Source organism: Salvia hispanica, chromosome 6, assembly GCF_029641045.1.
Source record: "Salvia hispanica isolate PSC_SH4W2 chromosome 6, Shi_PSC_v1, whole genome shotgun sequence".
NCBI classification, from domain to species: Eukaryota; Viridiplantae; Streptophyta; class Magnoliopsida; order Lamiales; family Lamiaceae; genus Salvia; species Salvia hispanica.
In genome coordinates, this window is record NC_142697.1 from 10,873,005 (window position 1) to 10,894,167 (window position 21,163).

Sequence of the window (21,163 nt, forward strand, 5' to 3'; positions counted from 1 at the left end):
GTCAAGCACACTTAGATTTTCCTGATTTCTTTTTTAATGTTTAAACTCGGGTGGAGTGAGTCATGGATGATGTGATTTAAATCTTGAAAAACATTGATGCTAATTACCCCAATTTAGACGAGTGCTATGTAGGAGATGCGTTCGTGATGATACCAACAAAAAGCTTTTTTATATAATTTGCTCACAACAACATTCCAAAAATTAAGCCTTATTTGCGATTGGGTTATAAATGGTACAGTACGAAATTGATTTACAGACCAAACACAAACAGCGTGACTGCAACATTCAAAATTGCTGTAATCGATCGTCCTACTCCTGGGGGCATATAATACTAACAATTCATAATAAATTACTATAATCGAGTATTTGTTTAAACTAAATTTCTAATTTAGTTATTTTTATCTATTCAAACGATGGTAATTTTCATAAATTGTAAACTCAACAAACAGAGAGCATAAATAATTAAATATGTTATGTATGAGTGATAAATTAAAACGGGTTTTTTTGATAAATTAAAACAAGTCATAAATAAAGACTGTAATTTACTGAAATTAAATAATTCATGCTATTTCAGCTGTATAAAGGAAAACAAAAGAGAAAACGTAAATGAGTGTTACTAATAATTATTGCATTACAGAAACTATATTAAATGATTGCAGCCTCTAATATTAAATTTGAATCAAATGGAGAAAATTACAAGTAATAATTATAATAAAAATAATTTCGATGTTTTACGAAATGGACTTATTTCAAACTAAATACGACAAAATATACTTATTTGGTAAAATGTGCATAAAATTCAAATTAATGCCATTTCAACTGCAAACTGCCATCTAACACACGAAAAAATGTTGACGATATATCAATGCTGTTGATTACTAGATTAACTAATAAATCTATTTATACAGCTAGACCATTTTATTACTATCTTATTATAATTGGTAGTAGGCATTGTCACAAAATAAGATATAAAGTGAATTTAATTTGTGGATGCAATAAAATGAAACAAAATAACAAAACAAAATATTCATTTCTAGGATATAACTGGAGTGACAAACACTAACAAAAAGAAAAGACTTAATTAAGACAAAAGATGATTATATTATTTCTACTACCATTTCTCCTTAATACTCCTATATATCTTGATGATTATTGGCCTCACTTCTTGGATTTCTTGGTGGCCTTAGCGGTGGAAGAGGAGGTGGTGGGATTTGCGGCGGCGGCGGCGGCGGCGAGGCGGTGCTTGAGCTCATTGAGAAGCGCCTGATTCTCCTGGTTGAGAAGCTCCGCCTTCTTCCTCAGCCTCTCATTCTCCTGCATTATGTAGTAATTCTCCAAGTGCAATTTCGAGTTTAGCTTTTCCATTTTCCTGTCTGAAATTAAGAATAAACATGGCATTAATTAACTAAATAAATAAAGTGTTCATGAGCATGCAGAGAGAGTGGTTAAGATTTTGGTTTGTTGGTGGGAAGCAAATCAAAGGTTACTAGAAAAATTGCCTAGCTTTGTTGGTGAAAGAATAATAATAATATTCTCTATCTTGCCCTTGTTGTAGGTTTTCAAAAAAGATCACCTTTTGGAAGGAGAGGCAGAATTGTTGGAGGAGAAGACTGAAGAGCCTTTTAATTTCTCTGAAGATCAGAATGTATGTGACAAAAATTAGGCCACAGGGGGCAATATATATAGTGCAAAAAATTTGAAAATTAGGGAACACAAAAATACAGAGTATAATCATACAACGATTTTAATGTTGTTTATACAATGATTAGGTCTATTTTGGGGGGTCGTCATGCCTACCTGGCACCACAGAGGCATTCTCGGTATTTTCCGATTTGTAATCATCACATCCACCCTCCCTATTTCTATTTTGTTTCTTACCCTAATTTTGCATCCATTTATTTTATTCTATCATTATATGCTTCACTCAATTTCTATCACTTAATGCTACTTCTTTAATTCTAGTATCAAAATTATCATTTTAATTTTGCATTCATTTTTAATTAAATATTATATTAAGGTTATTAAATGATGATATATGATTAAATGTATAACAAATTTTCACAAATTACAAATCACCCTCATAAGTCAAAACGTGTAGGAAACGACAATAACCACCTTTAATATTTAGTTAAAACATCGGACAAACTTTTAAATCAACAAATTTGGTTGAAACAGGGGAAATGAGATTTATGTATCTAAAATATTATAATGTATATATACATACCACAAAATTAAATAATACATCTAAGATTTTTTATGTATCCTTTCGGGCTAGCATTTAGCTTATCATACAAATAAATCTTTATTTTCTTCAATTGCTATGGCCCAATATATAACCAATTTTCACGTGTAACTCTAAAATAATAATCTTACGCTGCACATTTGTTACTCCAATAATTTAATCTGCAATATTGACAACTTAATTATCCTCTGACACGAGTATTGGACTCCCTATTTAATACTCCCTCCGTCCCACTAAAGATGACCCACTTTCCTTTTTCGTCTGTCTCAACCAAGATGACCCATTACTTAGTAAGAAAATAATTAGGAGAAAATAAGGGATTTTAAATCTAATTAATTAACCCTAATTAATTCACTAATTAACTACCCAATTTGACCGCCCACTTCTGCTTCTCTTTGACAAAACCATAGATCTAATCGGCGATCTCGTTCTCCGGCAATCGTCTCCGGCAATCGACTCCGACAATCATCTCCGGCAATCGTCTCCGGCAATCTACTCCGGCAATCTTCTCCTTTCACTAATCTTCTTTTTTGTCTGTGCCAAATAGAGCAGAGAACCGCATTGGCCGACGAGACCGATGCGATTTCCGGCGATGTCAAAACAAATTTCCCAAATTTCAGGCGTATTGCCGATTTTGACGACGGATAAATTGGACGACAAGATTGATTTTTGGTGTGGAAGACTCCTTTTTGCCCACCATGACTTCCTCTAAATCAGCTGTCGGTTTAGTGTTAGGAAGCAATTTAATTTTTTGTGTGGAAGAATCCTTTTTGCTTCATCTATTGTTGAATTCTGCCGCCAACTTGAAAGGTTTCAAAATGAAATGAATGAAATCCTCAATTGTTAAATCTGCCGCCAAGTTGAAATTTCCAGAATTGAATGAATGGATCTGCCGCCAAGTTAAATTCAGGTTTTTTTTGCTTCACATAATTTTACGCTTTACGTAATTTATGAATTTATGATTTTTCACACTTTAATTAAATTAACAATCAAATGGGTCTTTACAATTATGTTTTCTGAATAAGTCCTTAACTTAGAAAATGACAAAATCATATCCTAATTTTCAAAAATTTTAATCCAGCATATAATTAATTTAAAAAAATTTGTTGAAATTGTCAATATTTTTAATTGTATATTTTGAGAATTTTTTAAATCAATAAGTGAAATAAATTATAGATTTTTCATATTTCTCTCTCTTGCTTAAAACATCCATTTATATTTTCTCTTTCTACCTTTATTTTCATATCTTACTTTATTTCTCTCTCATACTTAAAACACCCACCAACCTTTTCTCTTTCTACTTAAACATCTTAAACAAGATTGCATAAAATCGCGTGCCGTCCCAAAAAGGGGTCATCTTCCCTGGGACGGAGGGAGTACTCCGTATAGGAAAAAAGAAAAGGCGTAATTCTCTATTAAACGAAAGATAAAAGAATTAGTAATTGGTTAAGTTGATGAGATATCCCTTTTGTTATAAATTTTGTCGAAAAGGCAAAAAGCTTTCTAATCATGACCTCTCCTCTTCTTAACATAAACCACTTTTCTTTTTTACTAGCAAACAGTAGCCTATCTATCATTACGAGTAATTAATATCGTAATACGATCTTGCAAATAAGAAAAGGAAATAAATGAGAAGGATCTCATGATTTCATGTGTTTGGATTTGTTTTAATATTTATCTCTATCTCCCTTCTCATATAGAGCATTGAACAAAATATTTAAGATGGACAAAAGGGGCATAGAGCATTTATTTATTCCCATTGAGTGCTCATCATAATCTGCAATGCCTATGAAACTACTACAATTATTCACCCACAACTGCATTTTTCTATTGGAATAACCTTTCTTGCAACATCATTAACTTGGTAGTCTAGTTTCATACAGTAAAATCAGCTTCACTTGGTTTGTTTTAAATCAGCTTTCCTTGAAAGTGACAATATACAATTTTTACCTAGCAGTAGTACTCCTCCCGTCCCGCTTTAGGAGTCTCATTGACTTTTCTGTCCTCTTTTTGTAAAAATGATAAAAAATAATTAAAGAGGAGAAATGGTAAATTAAGAGAGAGAATAATATAGAGAAGAGTCTTATCTACATTATTGTCTCTCTTACTTTACCATTTCTCCACTTTAATTATTTTTTATCATTTCTACAAAAAGAGGGCAGAAAAGTCAATGGGACTGCTAAAGCGGGACAAAGGGAGTATATACTAATTGCATTATACATATAATTAATAATGAATTTATTTGATTGTTGCATGTGTGGAAGAGTTGAATGTGAAAGCAAGTTAGGGATTAAGGAGAAACCAGAAGCCCATGCAATGACCCTATCAACGATTCAACACTTCTCCTAGTCCTACTATAGTACTAGTATTATTTTCAATTTTTACTTTTGAGTAATGCTTGAAAATATACCATTTCATAAATGTGTAGTCCTTTTTTGCTCTAATTTCTTCTCTTTTATAATTTGTAATCGTGATGTTTGGAAACAAAGTCTAGCATATAAGTGATATTTACAAAAAAAATTAAAAGAAATTACAGGAGAATTTGGAAGAGAAATGAGAAGTAATAGGAGAAGATGACGATTTTGAGGTGTGATATTATTGATAAAAATACTATAATACAAATGGAAAACGGCTATTTTTGGTCGATTGATGTTGTGAGCGTGTGTGCAACACTCGTGTTGTGATTGGCCGAGATTCGTGCGGGTGTTGCCGGTGCGAGTGACATACTCTAAGGAAAAAACCAAACTTGCATGGTTTGATTTTTATTTAATTTAATTTTTTATTTTTATTTCTAACAAATTTAATTAATATTTCATTGAAATATTAAATTAATACTAATAATTCATAAAATCATTAAAAACCACAAAGATTACATGTCACACCTCAGTCCTTATGACGTATGCACTTACTATAAATAAATTCTGAAATTTAAAATAAATATCCCACACACCAAGTACGTGAAACACACCTTTTATATAAGTTCAAAACCAACATTTATCAAGTACATATTGCAAAATATTCTAAACCATAGTGGGACCCTCTCACCACTCTATATACTATAAATTTATCTACATGCAAAATTTATGAGAAAGAGAAGGTTGCCAAAATGCGTCAGCCGCCGACCCTGATAACATGTGGAGTTCCTACGACCCATGTCAAGTAAAAGAAATGGTAGTATAATCATCGAGACAGGATCGAGTGATATTTTATGGTAATCAATATATTGCTCCAGGTTTTCTTATATTATCTAGATCGCCTTTTTGATTTATTGGAAGTGCATATTTATCTGGATTTTCACCTTATCAGGAGACATATTTCTCTATTGAGCACTGCATTTATTTTTATTTATATTTATCAACCGTCTTCATTAGAGTTTCAAGAGTTGAAGAAACAGTTACAAGAGTTGTCAGAGAGCACCAATATTATTTTTGAAGAAGAAAGATGATACACTGCGACATTATATATACTATTGGAAGTCGAATCGAGTGACAATGAAGAATAAATATCTATTACCGAGAATAGAAGACTTATTTGATCAATTTCAAGATGGGCATGTTAGTCACTTGCAGTGAGTATTACAAGTTTTGCGAGATAAACAGATCATTGCAAGGTTGAGTAAGCGTGAGTCTAGCTAGATCATATGGTATTGTTGGGACACGTGGTGTCAGGTTTTGGAATAGAAGTGGATCTACAAAAGATTGAACTGGTTTTCAACTGGAAGTTTTTCTCGGTTATTATTCAATTGATAATGAAGTTAGTACGGCATAATTCTTCTTTTATATGGAGTGAAGCATATCAAAAGAGTTTTAATGAGTGAAAGCATCGGTTGAATATGTCACCTATTTTGGTTATCTCCGCAGGTACAATATATTATGTTATTTATAGTGATGCGCTGAAACATGGATTTGGTTATCTTTTGACTTAATGGAAAGTTTATTGCTTATGCGTAGTAACAATCGCAAGTATATGAAGTTTCTTATTCTGTTCAAAATCTGTTATTAGAGACATTATTTTGCTTTGAAGATTTGACATCATTATCTGTAGGAACGCTTATGTGGTATTCTAGTATCTTATATATTGGCAGAGATCCGCTATTTACTATCTCAGTCTTGATAAATTCTTTTCGTGAGTTTCACCTCAAAAAGGAGTCATGCGATTCGAGCAAAAAGGTAAGTTGAGTCCTCATTATATTGAACCGTGAGATATTGTTGAAAGAGTTGGACCATTGGCGTATAGGTTAACATTACCTCCAGAGTTGGCGCAGATTCATAATATTTTCTACGTCAGTAGGATTCAGCTTTATCGATCTGATCCTTCGCATGTTCTGAAAAATACTGACGTACTGAGGAAAAGATGAGAAAGAATTATCCACATCTGTTTACCGTTTAGCAATTTCATTGACTGCATTAACTTAGAGAGAAATGAATTTTGCGGACAAAATTCTTAAAGAGGGCAAGAATTGTAACATCCCTAACCCGAAACATGCATCATTTTATATATTTATACATTTTTTTGTGCAATTTATATTATTATTTGCAAAATAAATATTTCATATGTACAATATATATATTGCCTAATTATTAAGTAGTGAATATACTTGTGTGCATGTGTAGTAATGCGTGTTTGTGCATGATAGTATTTCATGCATGGAAAACTATATATTACATACGTTCTAGAACGTATGTAATATTTATTTTGTAAATAATAATATAAAATTGTACAAAAAAAATGTATAAATATATAAAATGATGCATGTTTCGGGTTAGGGATGTTACATTACAACATCCGAAAATACGAAAAATACATAATTGAAATCCTAATATTACAATTTATTGAAATCCGCATAATCATGGAAAGTGATGTGGTGATCGTCTAACGGTTGCCAAATTTTGCCCAAATGCGTTCTATTAGATCCTCCTGGAGTTGGGCGTGGGCGATAGAATCACGTGTCCTTGCCCGAACACACATTCGCTCTTGCAAAGAAGGATGCACTCCATTGCGAGGCGGACTACTTGCGGTAGAGCCTCCCGGGGTTTCAGGGTTGAACCAATTTTCCGCATTAGGTCCTTCGTCGGCGACAATCATGTTGTGCAAGATTATGCACGTATACACGATGTCGACCATATTCTCCATAAACCACGTACGAGCCAAGGATTTGATAATATGGAATCGAGCTTGTAGAACCCCAGACTCTCTCTCCACATCTTTGCGAGTAGCCTCTTGCTTCTGCGCAAAAAGAGCCCGTTTTTCGTTTATCGGCCTATTGAAAGTCTTCACGAAGGTTGGCCACTTCGGATAGATGCCGTCGGCTAGATACTACCCAATTTTATACTGGCGGTTGTTAGCGGTGAAGTTGATGGCCGACGCTTTACCATTCAAAACTTTGGGAGAAGAATAATGTTTTGAGATAAAGAATGTAGAGTGTTTGAGTGAGAATATAGAGTTTTTTTTTATGGTGGATAATTTGTGTGAATGATTTGATATTTATAGAAGTGATTGGAGGCTTAAAAAATAGAAAAAAAAAATTAAAATATTGAAAAAAAACGGCTAGTATTTTTGGGGGATTTTTATTTTTTATTTTTTTTGGAATTTTAAAATAAAATAAAAAAATATTTTTTCAACGGATATAAACGACGCCCACTCGCATGCCGGCGAGTGGACATCACAGCCGCACTGGAGCTTGCCACGTGGCCAACGCGTGTTGCGAGCTGGCTCGCCAGTCTCCTCTCGGCACCTGGCTACACGACGCAACATATGTTTGCGGCGCTGACACGATGCTGGCTCGTCTCGACGAGACGAGATCGAGCTGGCAACGAGCCAGCGCTGCGGATGCTCTTTAATTAGGAATAGAAAAGTGAAACAAAAGAATCTTGGGCCATGGTGGAGGTCTCCAATGGTGGATCTATATATCTCGATCGTTTTCCAAGTGGTGTGACGTTATTATATTCTTAAGTAAAAAGATAACTAGTTTAATAAGATGAATGATTCTAAAAACTTAGTACGAGAAAGGTTATAGTTCACCCACGTACTCCATCCGTCTCATAAAAGATGTCACACTTGTGAGATGACACGGGATTTTAGAAAGTTTTGTTTTGTATGTTAGCTGGAGAGAGAAAATATAATTTTTATATTAATATGAGAGAGAACTTTGTTTTCAAAAATAGAAAATGTGACATCTTTTGTGGGACAAACTAAAAAGGAAAATGCGACATCTTTTCTGGGATGGAGGGAGTAATTTTTTAAAAAAAAAATCTTTTTACTGCTGGTTAAATAATTATTATTTCACATAATAACAATAGTTGCAACGCTAAGATGAAATTCAGTATGGTACATTGAATCCTACACGTGAACTTCCATTTTTTTTTTCAAAATAACTTAGGAGTGATGTGGATTAAATGGGACCACCCAAATCCAAATACAATATTCAAATAATTACCTGCATTCACTTTTTCTATATTGGTTTTAAAGTTGAACTTTTAAACTGTAAATAAGATTTGGTAGGGTTCAAATTTCGGGGAGAATTGGGTATGGGATAGTGCAATTACGCATTATGATATTATTATAATACAACGTAAATGAATATTCAGAAATAGCGATTCTAAGATAAATTACTTATGTTTTATTGCTTACATAGTACACCATGTCATATGCTTTATATTCATATTTCAATCACTTCACATACGTTCCTTTCATACTATAGTCCTTCATTTGGAACATTTTCTAATTGCTATATATTAATTGTAAATTTCCGAATATGAGATTTTATTGCGATTAGCTTTTTGTAAGTCGAGTCTGCCTTTCCTACAACAGTATGAATGCCTTAATTAGATCATATTATGTGGTGGGCGAATCAGCTCACTGCCACCAACCTTAATCACAATACCTTAATTTTTCATTTTGTTGTGGGCCCTTTACCAGATCTTGTTCTCCCTTACCTCCTTTTTCCTTTCATTTTCTTTCAATCAGCATTTCCTGGACCCAAATAAAATTGTTAGGGTTGTTCTTGGTAGTATAAAATGGTAAAATTTCATGCTAAGTAATATTTGAAGGGAACCAATCCACAATCACATCATTCAATATAGAAATACATTATGTTAGGGCATCCATGGTAAGAAACTTAAAATCAGCTCAAATCTCAATCTAACTACAATTCTACAATAATTGGTAGTAATAATAATGTTAGAGATATTGACATCTAATATCACGAAATTTTCAAAAAATTGGGTTTTTCCCACGAACTTTAAAATTGACAAATAATATACCCCTGGTTTGTTTTTTCCCAAGAATGAAAAAATTTCCACAAATAATATCATGATACGGATTTATTTTCGTAATTTCTAGACAACAATTTTGAGAGCTTCAAGTTTTTCAATCTTTGAAGATAGTTTTTCTTGAAGCACACCCTCCAAAATTATTCTTCAATCTATTAAAATAACATGATTTTTTTCATTCGTGGGAAAAAACAAACTGGGGGTAAAGTTCGTGGGAAAATCCTAACTTTTTGAAAGTTTCGTGATATTAGATGCCAATATCCCTAATTAATTTTATTATTAATACCAATACATAAAATGTTGTTCTCTTCATTAGACCGTCCAGTTGATTCAAAAGATATATAGCAAGATTTAGCTCTGATATGGTAACCAAAAATTGTGATTTTCTTTATGCTTTAAAACATTGTATATTTTGTGCAAAAATTTGGAAAGCAACTAAGAAATTGAAATAACAAGAACGCAAAAATTTGTTGGGTTGCAGAGAAAATAAATTGAAGTGATAAAACAAATAAAGAGGAGAAAGAGACTATGAGAGTTTAATGACGGAGGACTAACAAGTTATTGACGAACCTATATAAGATAAAATTGTATCCCAAAAACCAACAATCATAACAAATGCTGATCAATTAAATAAATTTGGTATTATTGGTGGTGTAATGGTAGAATCTCATCTCGATCATTCCTAGACTAGAAATCCAGTCCTAATTGTGGTTTTTTTTTTTTTTTTTTTTTTTAATCTTACTATTTTATTTTTTCACAATATAATAAAAAAAAGTTTAAAACACCTTTTATCTTTCTATTTTTATTTTCCCACAATCTATAAATTCACTTACGTCTACTTTTTTATGAGAGAAATGCTCGAGCCTGTAGTTGCGGGGAACTAATGTTCAAAACAATCAAGTTTTTTCTTTCTTATGGTCGGAAGGTGTTCTTGCTTCTCTTACGACCTTTCTTGTTGTAAGATTTTCAGATCTAGTTGATGGACGCTCTGGAAGCTCTAGATCCCGTCTAGAAAGAGTCGTCACGACATGACACGCGGACGTACAGAATTGATCAAGAAGACCTGGCCGAGAGGTTGTATTGGGTCCTCGATCTCCATGAGAAAAGTAAGCGAAAGCCCCGCCCGGAAGCTCTGCCGGGCCGGTGTCAGCCGCTAAGATGAGACTCATTGTCTACTAAGGTTGTGTTCGGTTTCTAAGATAAAAATAATATCAAGATACAATCTAGGATTGAGTTGTGAGATTATTTTAGTCATAGGGGGTAAGCTATGACTAATTATCCTATGATTATCCATCTATGATGAGTTGTGGGGTTGAATCTCATGAACCAAACACATTACAAATTTAATCTCGGATACAATCTTGCAAACCGAACATCCCCTAATATATTTCAATAATTTTTCCTTTCTATGTTTCTAATATTTTACCAATTTCACATTAAAACTCATGTCATCTTTAAAGTCTCTTTTCTCTGGGGACAGAGGGAGTATGAGTATAATGAGTGGATATATAATTCCTTGTAAGATTAAAAAAGTCTTAACCTTACTAATTACAGATGTTGAAAATATGATGTAAAATAAAAATACTTTATTAAAATGTTTAGTTATTCACCAATCTGCTCCCTAAAACACAAATTATATCATGAAAAAGAATTAAAATCATGACCGACCTGCTGGCGGCAGAAGGAATCTATCTTGCTACATTTCAAATGTATACATGACTAATACTCCTTCCACCCCATCATAAATAATTCACTTTACATTTTGGCACAATTAAAATAATCCATTACTAAAAATAAAAATGCATTTATCTCTACTTTATTCATTTTTTTACTTTATTCTCTCCACTTAGCACAATGAGGAAGTTTGTTATGCTACTAATAGAAGAGTTGCGGGGCGTAAAACAAAAAAACACGCTGATGGGCCAGGAGCATACTATGTGTAATGATTCCATCATTCACGATAAATACCATTCCAAAGACCCACACCCAAGTTCCATAGCTTTTAGTCCGCTATCCCGATCATTATTTTCCTACCCCCAGAGGGGGAGGAGGTACTTCCCTTTTGGGCCGGTTGTGGGCGAGGAGGGATTCGAACCCCCGACACCGTGGTTCGTAGCCACGTGCTCTAATCCTCTGAGCTACAGGCCCCACCCCGTCTCAACTGGATCTGTTCCCGGGAGTACCCTCAAAAAAAGGAACCTTTCCTCTCCCCAGCCATTCCCCTGCCCCCATCTAGAAATAGAACTGACTAATTCTAAGTCAAAAGGTCGAGAGACTAAACGCCACTATTCTTGAACAAGTTAGAGCCGAGTCTTCTTTTCACACTATTACGAATATGAAAATAATGGTCAAAATCGGATGAAATTGTCAACTACCCCTATCGGACGTAAAATAAAATTATATAAAATCTTATATCCATCAAGAAAAGGGTCTTCCTTGGGATGGAGGATTATATACCCAAATGTCATACGGGTTGGAGGCCCAAAGGCCCCTATGGCTCCTACTGGTTTGACCACTGTATTAAACTCTATCAGATAATATCAACACATTTTTTTTGCATGTACAAATTTCAAGTTTACTTGTTATTTTTTTACTCTTTTTAATTATTTGGTAAATTAAGCACTTCTCATTCTACGCATGTAATTATTTTTATTTTAAAAATATTAGTAGACCATCATAAATTGTCTGAATTAAGTCGAGTTAGATAATGCATCAGCCCAGAAAGTAAAGCCCAAAATCATAATTGTGTACTCAAAACTAATTGTGCGTGCAGTGAACAAAAAATTAAAATTTAGTAGAAATGTACCCACAGACAATGTAAATACTAAATACAGGGTTGTGAAAGAAACTAAGGACACGAAGTTAGGGTTGTGAGCCAAACTTGATCAGATGGAACCGTGTCGCGGTTGTCATCGTCATTTCTGTGCCATGTCCACAAAGCATGAGTTGCATTCACAACCGAAAGTTGGCCATGTCCGAAACTTGCTTCCCTAAACGCAGATATCTTAGGTTGTGGGTTCTTGAACCTGTACGCGAATGAAAAGTAAATTCCAAACACAATTAATTAAAAAAATAGACAAGAGAATGAGACAACGAACCTCTTAGCAAGTCCTTCGCGATTGCCCCCATCGCCAATGGTTATATGCATCGGACCACACTTATTAGCCTCATCCTTGTAAACTCGCACCTATGTAAAGAGATTTCAGAATATAGGTCACATTTTAATTTTTGTTTGAAAAAATAAGAGGGTGAAGAAAAGTCACGTACAAAGCGCTCGTAGGCATGGACATGGCCCGCGAAAACAAGATCAACATTAGCATCAAACAACAACTCCTCCATCGACTCCTTCATCCCGGTCGACTCATACTCCCCTTGATGCGCTTCGTTACTATTGTACCACGGCGCGTGCACAACACATACCACCCACGGCGTCCTGCTCCGGTCCACTTTCCCCAAATCCGCCTTCACCCACCGGTACTGATCCGAATCCGCCTTGAAATCCGCATACAACCCCAGCATAACCACGTGGACGCCTCCCGCCTCGAACGAGTAGTACAAATTCGAGCTCGATCCGCTCTCCTTAAAAGGCATCACCCATCGCGCGTTGTAAGCCGTGAATTTCTCGCCGTGGAAAACAGGAATCGCCTCCACTTCGTGGTTGCCTTGCGTCACCATCCAAGGCCGCGAGCTACCAAGCGATTGCACCAATTGCCCGAAACTGTCCCAGTATTTCTGATTCATGTCGGCGTAGGATAAATCGCCGGCCAATAGCAGCACGTCGTAATCTGTTTTTGCGATGCCTTGGAGCGTGGATCTCGTCCAATCGGTTTGGCCTAGGTCGCCGGCGACGGCGAATTGGATCGGGAGGAGTGATGGTGGGGTTTTGAATTTGAAGAGGGGAGAAGAAGAGGTGGTGGCGGGGCCGCAGCGGTAGTAATAGACGGTGTTGGCTTGCAATGGACCGATTACGACGTCGTGGATCTCGCCGGAGCGGTACATTAAATACTTGTAGCTTCGTGTGGTGGCGTTTGAGGAGGAGGACATGTTGGCTTCCGGAGTTGTACCATAGCGTACAACTGCTGGAGTCGGATCCGATGTGATCCATGATATTCTCATGTGGTCTGTGCCACTCACAGATATGTGCACCTGAGATTAACATGTTCCAGTTAGTTGAGTCAAGAAATTTCAAAAATTAATACTACTACTCCCTCCGTCCCAAATAATTTGTCCCAGTTTTCCATTTTGGTCCGTCCCACATAATTTGTCTCACTTCACTTTTACCATTTTTGGTAGTGGACCTCATATTCCACTAACTCATTCCTACTCACATTTTATTATAAAACTAATATATAAAGATAGGACCCACATTCCGCTAACTTTTTCAACCCACTTTACATTACAATTCTTAAAACCCGTGCCCGGTCAAAGTGACCCGAATCATCCGGGACGGAGGGAGTACTATTTAAAATAAAGTGGAAAATTGAACATTCTCTCCGTCTGTCATTAATAGGCGTAGTTTTATAAAGACAAGTAGATGGGGAAAGATAGTGGAATGTCTGACATTTTATAATAAAATGTGAATAGAATGAGTTAGTAAAAGTGATGCCAAACAATCATTTATAGTAAAAGTGAACCATGACTCATAATGAACACGTACTCAATGGTAGTACCAAAAACTCCTAGTAATTTTTTTATTTTTTTATTGATTTTTACTTAGCTTATAACCTCAGCATGGTTGGTTTGTTTGGTGCATCGCATTTGAATATAACAATGGATGCACATAGGAGACAGAGACATATCCCAACTACATTTTCTCAACACCATGAAAAAATGTAATCCTATTATTGTCTCATCATTTCAATTACCATATCTCTCTTACAATTTATGGAGTTCCTATACTAATCCTGCCGACGATGTTGATCAAAGATTATATGAGTCAAATTCAAATTAATTGAGAGGGAGAGAGCACCTGTTGGGGTGTGGAGAGAGCACCTGTTGGGGTGTGGTGGAATCAATGTCATTGAGTTCTCCTAATAGCAACCGAGAAAGAGAACCCCGCGGTGGCGGCCGGCGGTATTCGGCCGCGGAAACAACGGCTACGGCGAAGGCCAATACCAAAATTAAAGGTTTCGGGGCCATAAATGAAAATGGATTAACGATTGAAGACAAGTAATCAAAGAAAAGATTGTGGTATATGTATTGACAATGAAAATGGTGATGAGGAGAGATGCATTAGTTTCGGGGCCGTTTAGAATAGAGAGAGGACGCAACGCACATATCTTCTTGTCACGTCTCTGCATATAATTACGTGCGCATTTGTGTTTTTTTCCCCTGTTTGCAATTGTGATAAAATTTAGTCAAATTTTACATAATTTCTCCTAAATTCGAAAATATAACATAATTGGAAAAAAGGATTATATTAAATATTTTTGAAAGTTGGACCAGAAATTGGTCAAATAGTTTTTTGTCAAATTCGAGAATATAGGTATTATTATATTAATATGTATTACTCACCCTGCCATTAGGAGTCTCATTTGATTTCGACACTGATTTTAAGAAATATAAAAAAAGTAGGTGAGAAAAGATAGAGGAATATGAGTTCCATTGCTAGTTTTATAATAGATAATTGTGAATGGAATGAGTTAGTAGAAAGTGAGGTCTACTTACATTTATAGTAAAAGTAACAAATCGAGACTCCTAATAGTGGACGTACTAAAATGATAAACATGACTCATAATGGATAAACCAGGACTTCTGATAGTGGACGAATCAAAATGATAAACTGAGACGGACCGAGGGAGTATCATTTAAAATCTTTAGATTAAAGATCCTTTTTGGTCCTAAAGATATGGAGATTTTTTGATTTTTTGACTCTGTGTTTCATAATTATGAATAAATTCATGGATTTTAAAATGAATTAGTGGAATGTGAGGTTCATTATAAAAAAATAATAAAAATAAAATGTGATAATTAATAAAGCCGGATCAAAATGAAAAATTGAAACATACAACGAAAGATAGAGGGAGTAATATGAAGGAGATTCAATAATAATTTAGCCAAGCATGGATCAAACATGGTATAAGTAGTGTGCGAAAAGTTAGAATGTTTTTTAAGTGGGAAAGTAGGATATTTATCTCATTCAGCCAAAAAATGAAGAAAAGGATGTCTATTATAAAGACATATATATGGTCATAAATTTTAATTTGTCAGCGAATATGAAATTTTTTAAGTTTTGGATGTTGCGAAGTGGGTATTAGGCTAGGCTACTGGGCTGTAGTACGTTTCGAGCCTATTTAAGATGGATAAATTTTAGAATATGGGGGTCTCAATTTGCTAACCTTTTGAGATTGGGTATTAAATTTTTCGAACTTTCAAAATATAGGCGCGAGGCATACGGATTTTTCAAAATAAGAGTTTTTTTTTTTACTTTATTATATTTGTTTTCTTCATTTTTCTTATTATTTTCCTTCCAATAATTATAAATTGATCAAACTACCTTTTAGCCCAATTTCTCAAAAATTTCAGTCTGCTACCTCTAGACGACTTTGAACTCCAAAAAATCAATTTGTTTTCACAAATTCTCACATTCCACACCGCCTCCGCCTCTGCCCTCCACTTTGTTGCCGCCTCTTCACCACCTCCGCCATCTCTGCTTCCACTCTTGCCCACTCTTTGCCCTAGCTTGCTTCCTCATATCAGTGCAGAAGTATGAAATTCTAAAGCGAAGAATTTGAATTTAAATTTAATTGATTTAAATTTACAGTGTTATGTTCTTGGATATAAGAAAACACAATTTTATTAACAATTACCATTAAATTATTAAAAAAATTGGAGTAATGCATTTTTATTAAAGCAATTGCTCATTAGAATTAAAGAAGTAAGCAATGAAATTTCATGAGTGGAAATTTTGTATCATGTTACATGTGTATCTGATATTCTGATATATACTTATTTATTAGATTAAATGTGATATCTGAAAAAGTTAAAATTTTGTATGTATGAATATATTGCTATTTTTTGTATTAAACTTTGTATAATTGGTAAATTTATTAAGTAATTCTTTTGTTACTTGGTAGGATTAAGGGTGGGTAAAAATATCGGAAAAATGGTATATCGTTCGTATCATTGATGCACTATTTATTAGCACAAAAAATACCTGCAAGTATACATGGTAGATTTAGTATAGCTAAAGGTCAGTACCGGGTTGTCGAACACGGGGAATAAGATCACCAAGTGGCTACCTTCTACTAAGCTTCTTTTACTATTTGGAGAACCAGAGAATTTTGTGAAAACAATTGAATTAAAAACAGAAAGTGGATTAATGCAGCACAAACTAGAGGTCGAATAGATGGGATAAGAGAATTCCAGGGATGTGCGTTCACAACTATGGTTACACAAATTCCTTCTACAATACCCTAGCACAGTCTATACTTCGATAGGACGAGTCACATAAGTTCTGCCCATGCGGTACAAGCGTAGATTACTAACACTAGGGTTGTCAATCCTAGATTCGTAACTCCTAGAAGCTCCTAAGACCCTTGAAAAGTCTTTACTCTCAATTAACAATGCCATTTTAAGGGAAGCTAATCGTAGTGTCTATTAAGTGGATCTAACTTGCCAACCTCCTCTCACGATTATGTAGCAAGTTATAGCAGATCAGCATCGAATGTGTCACTTACACATGCAGTATTTCGGAACAACTTAAGGAAGAAACGAAGTATAAACAAAACGGATATTAAACAGAAAACGAAATTTGTATAAACCAAAAAAGAGTTGCTGACACATCTTTAGAATCCTATGAATTTAGTTACACATGATAAAATAATCTAAAAACATAGTTTGAAGGGATACCAATGTAAACATAAGAACTAAAGTGATAAAACCCAAAGGTAGAATCCTGTAGCCTTGATCTTCACTTGACTTCGTCTTCAACCTCTTGCACACTGATGAACTCTCAAATATTTTTCTCTAGAATTGTGAGACAAAGAGTGTAAAAGGTGTCTCTGAATGAAGAGGTTTAAGGGGGTATATATAGGGAGTAAGTCGAATCCTATGGAGGAAAGGAAAAGATTGGCTAATCTTGGTAAAATCTGGAGAAAATCTAATTAAATTCGTGCACCGTCTTCTCGCAGCGGACCGCTTCACCTTGGCCAGCGGTCGCTGTGCATTGTCCGAAGCCTCTGCGGATTTGGGTAGCGGTCGCTGCATGTCCTACAACGATCGCTGTAATATGGACATGAACTGCGATTTAGACACTAAAAACATACCAAATAAGGGCCCTAAAATAGTGCAAAATCCGAGCGTATCAACTCCCTCAAACTTAAATATTTGTTTGTCTTCAAACAAAACAATAAAGACACAAGTATAGACGCACGGATTACATAAGGACTAGACGTCATAATTGCCTCAAAATATGAAAGAGTAGATTAAACATGTATTAACGCAATAAAATCAAGCAGAGCTTATTAGTGTACTTTCATTACTAACTCGTGGAAAACCTTGAATTCAAGCACTCACATGTGGCAAACTTCCAAAGATGGGAAGTGTTCTTTCTCTCATTCTCAAAGTGTATAAGGGTTAAGTTTATAAGCACTCGAATCATGCATCATGCAAAGTTTACCATAGGCTTGCTCAAAGTCTAATCCCTCCTCTACTAAATGTGATTAATCATCAAAAGTCCGAAAGGTCTTTCTTTTTGGTTGTAATGTAGGCTCTTTGGTAGGTGAGGAACATTTGGCTAAAAAGTGACTCAAAAATAAAGGTATCCCAAGTAGAGTAAAATTGACTCCACTTTTCTAAATCCCAAGACACTTTCAACACTTATTTTTCTCCTTCAACTTACTTTCCAACCCTTTGTTGATTTATTTCTTTTCACAACCTTTCATACCTTTTTCTTTTTTTTCTCTTTTTTTCTTCATATGCAACCTTTCTAAGATTAAGCATATATTTGAATTTTTCACTATTTCACAACTTGTATTTTTTCTTTATTTAAGCACGCTACTTTTTTCTCAACTTTTCCTCCTCATCTCTCCAATTCCTTTACGAAAGATATAACAACTATACTAACCCAAGGAATTGTCCCCATTTAATTTGGCTTCCAAACAAAAGGCTTAAAGGCTCAAAATTGGCTCCAAAGGAAAATTTTTGAAAATTTTGGATATAAAAGTAGGCTAGAAAAGACGGCCTAACATCCTCCTATATCAACTTAAACACTATGCAAACTTAGGCAGACTATGAGCAAGTTCTAGAAACATATACATGAATGCAGATAAATCACACAAGAAAGAAATTAAAGCTCAAATCTCACAAGGTATAAAGCATGATTCAAGGCGAACAAGCAATTCACTAATTATGCACCTTTTTACCAAACCATCATATCAAAACGTTAAGCTATACTTAAACATAGATGGAATGTAATATCATGAGCTTGACTACATCATTCTTGAGGAGGAGGGAAACGGGCACTAAGGTCCTCGAATGCGCCGATGAGGTAGGTGATGTCCTCCCTCATAGTTTGATGGTCCTCTTGAGCCTCCGTGGCCATTTGGCGAAGCTCGACAAGTTGTTGTCGTGGATGAACGTCCTCGAGCCTTTGAGCCTCCCAAAAGTTTGTCTCGGTCGCCCGCCAATCGCCTTGGGCCTCCCAACCTTGTTGGTTGAAGTTGTTTACCTGCTGCTGCTCAGCCCAACGATTGTCCCAAGTGTTGGACATGTTTTACAAATAGGAGAACACCTTTCCTAGTTGGGCGGAAGTACCGGCTTGGAACTCCTCTTTTGGATCCGGTCGGCCTCGGCGGCGGTTCCTCCTATTGCGGCGGCGGTGACCTTCTACTTCGTCCTCCTCTTCCTCTTCATGTCGAGGCGGCGTCGGCAGTGGCGGTACCCCACTTCCTTGAGCATACGAATGCTCTCCACCCTCCACATATTCATCAATGGCGGCGTAGGTGGAATCAACTTCCGGTTCGAAGTTGGGGACGCGCATCGGCATGTTCCGCTTCCTAAACTCCCCTTCGATGGGGTTAGCTTCAATTGCACTCCGGTGGGCGGCGGTGTCGAGCCTCCAATTGTCCTTGTTGTCCCACGTATCAACTTGGTCAAATGTGGGAGTGGAACGGGAAAGTGATCCCGAGCCGACTGTAAAAAGAAGGCTTGGCCGCTCGCGTCAATCTTCAAAAGCCCCACCTCGAACAAAACCTCGTAGATGATGTACATTTCACCCATATCCGGAGTGAAGTCTACCGTCGGGATGCCCACATATTCGGCAATTGCCGTGATCAACCCACTGCAACAAATAGGGCTCCCGTCCTTCTTGGAGATGCGGTCGACGTAGATGGTGAAGAGGATCCCCTTCTTGTTGAGCAAGCTCCAAATCACGTCCATTTCAGTTTGGGAAACACTCCCACCGTCAATCCGGGCAAACATTAGCTGCATCATCGCCCGGTGGAGGTATCAAAGGACGGGGTTGCGGATGGAAGAAGACTTGGCGTAGGCCGTCATAAAGTCCTCCCCTTCGATGGTCATAGCTCTCCACATGTCGGAGTAGTCATACACCACTTCCTCGCCGGGGTTGGGGTTGTGGCACTGGAACACCTCGCACAAATCCGCCATAGTGAATGTGTAGTTGTGGTTGACGAGGCGGAAGTCAATGGACTCGGGGATGCGGGTGCGGCGGTCCTTGTTGAATCTAAAATTACTTAGAAACTCAAGAGTGAGTCTCCGGTATGATGGCCACCTCCCACGAAACATATGGCCGAGGCCATTCCTCTCATTGACGTCGCACAACGCCCAAAAGTCTTCTATAATCCCCAAAGTGGCGAGGGGAAGATCGTGTGGGTATATTGAAGGCATGGTGTCTCTAGCTGAGACTTTCTTCCACATTGCCTTGTGTGCTTCCAACGGAAGGCTAAGGCCATAGCTCTTTGCATTTTCGGGCTTTCCTCTTGTTGTCATGTTCCTTCAAAGAAACACCAAACTCATAAAAATAGCATCAACAAATAACAAACAAGGGTTCCCCCCAAACTTGCAATCAACCAAGCAATAAGCAATAAAAATAAACCATGTTGTGCAAGCTTGTACCTAGCATATGTTCTATAGTGATTCATGAAGACTTATATAACAAAATCAACACAAAAGAACACCCATAATCCATCCCCTGACGTGAATTAATCCCCCATGCAAAGATGCATCATCATAAACAACCAAAATAACAATCTCTATTATCTACTCATGTATTGCTATTTATGGAAATAATAATAGCCTCACAATGCTATGAACATGATTACAAAGTATAACAACAAAGATCAAGGAGGGATTTCACTATCAAAATATACAATTCATCACCCAATTCACAAATATAACCAATGAAATCATGAAATAACAACATCAAACTCATCCCCCATGTTAAAACAAACTTCTCAACCGAACAATTCATTAAATAAAGCAAAATCCCATTCAAGCAAAAGCTCAGAAATTGAAGTTAGGATTCATACCTTGATTTGGAGTGATTTGAACGATGGAAGCCCGAAAGATGAGATGCAATGGATGAACTTGAGTGAGGGTGTGTGGAATTGTTGAATATTTTGAGTGGAGGTCATGTGCAAGAGAGAATGGAGAGAAAAGATTAAGAAAAGAGAAAGAAAAACTAACTCTT

The 21,163-nt window shown here is 36.1% G+C and overlaps 1 protein-coding gene, 1 non-coding gene and 2 pseudogenes across 3 annotated transcripts; all 4 read right to left on the bottom strand.

Moving 5' to 3' along the window:
- Window positions 1-1,011: 1,011 nt before the first annotated feature.
- Window positions 1,012-1,683, bottom strand: LOC148923212 (protein LITTLE ZIPPER 3 pseudogene; annotated as a pseudogene). Its single transcript, XR_016132336.1, has 2 exons — window positions 1,574-1,683; window positions 1,012-1,373 (listed from the first exon to the last, which is right to left on the bottom strand). The product of XR_016132336.1 is annotated as a protein LITTLE ZIPPER 3 pseudogene (transcript).
- A 9,904-nt stretch (window positions 1,684-11,587) lies between these two features.
- On the bottom strand, window positions 11,588-11,666 carry TRNAR-ACG (transfer RNA arginine (anticodon ACG)). The gene has a single exon. It is a non-coding gene; the product is annotated as a tRNA-Arg (tRNA).
- Window positions 11,667-12,244: 578 nt separating this feature from the next.
- On the bottom strand, window positions 12,245-14,612 carry LOC148923214 (putative purple acid phosphatase 20). The gene is made up of 4 exons (XM_089060608.1): window positions 14,483-14,612; window positions 12,781-13,659; window positions 12,612-12,700; window positions 12,245-12,539 (listed from the first exon to the last, which is right to left on the bottom strand). Exons 2-4 carry the CDS (start codon window positions 13,627-13,629, stop codon window positions 12,362-12,364), a joined length of 1,116 nt encoding a protein of 371 aa, XP_088916734.1. The 5' UTR covers window positions 13,630-13,659; window positions 14,483-14,612; the 3' UTR covers window positions 12,245-12,361.
- A 4,337-nt stretch (window positions 14,613-18,949) lies between these two features.
- On the bottom strand, window positions 18,950-19,501 carry LOC148923215 (uncharacterized; annotated as a pseudogene).
- Window positions 19,502-21,163: the final 1,662 nt, after the last annotated feature.

Excerpts from the sequence above, each read along its gene's own strand:
- LOC148923214 (XM_089060608.1), bottom strand. The coding sequence starts at position 13,629 with ATGAGAATATCATGGATCACATCGGATCCGACTCCAGCAGTTGTACGC. Across the intron at positions 12,701-12,780 it reads TCCATGCCTACGAGCGCTTT|GTGCGAGTTTACAAGGATGA; the intron begins GTACGTGACTTT and ends CTCTTTACATAG. Across the intron at positions 12,540-12,611 it reads CGCGAAGGACTTGCTAAGAG|GTTCAAGAACCCACAACCTA; the intron begins GTTCGTTGTCTC and ends ATTCGCGTACAG.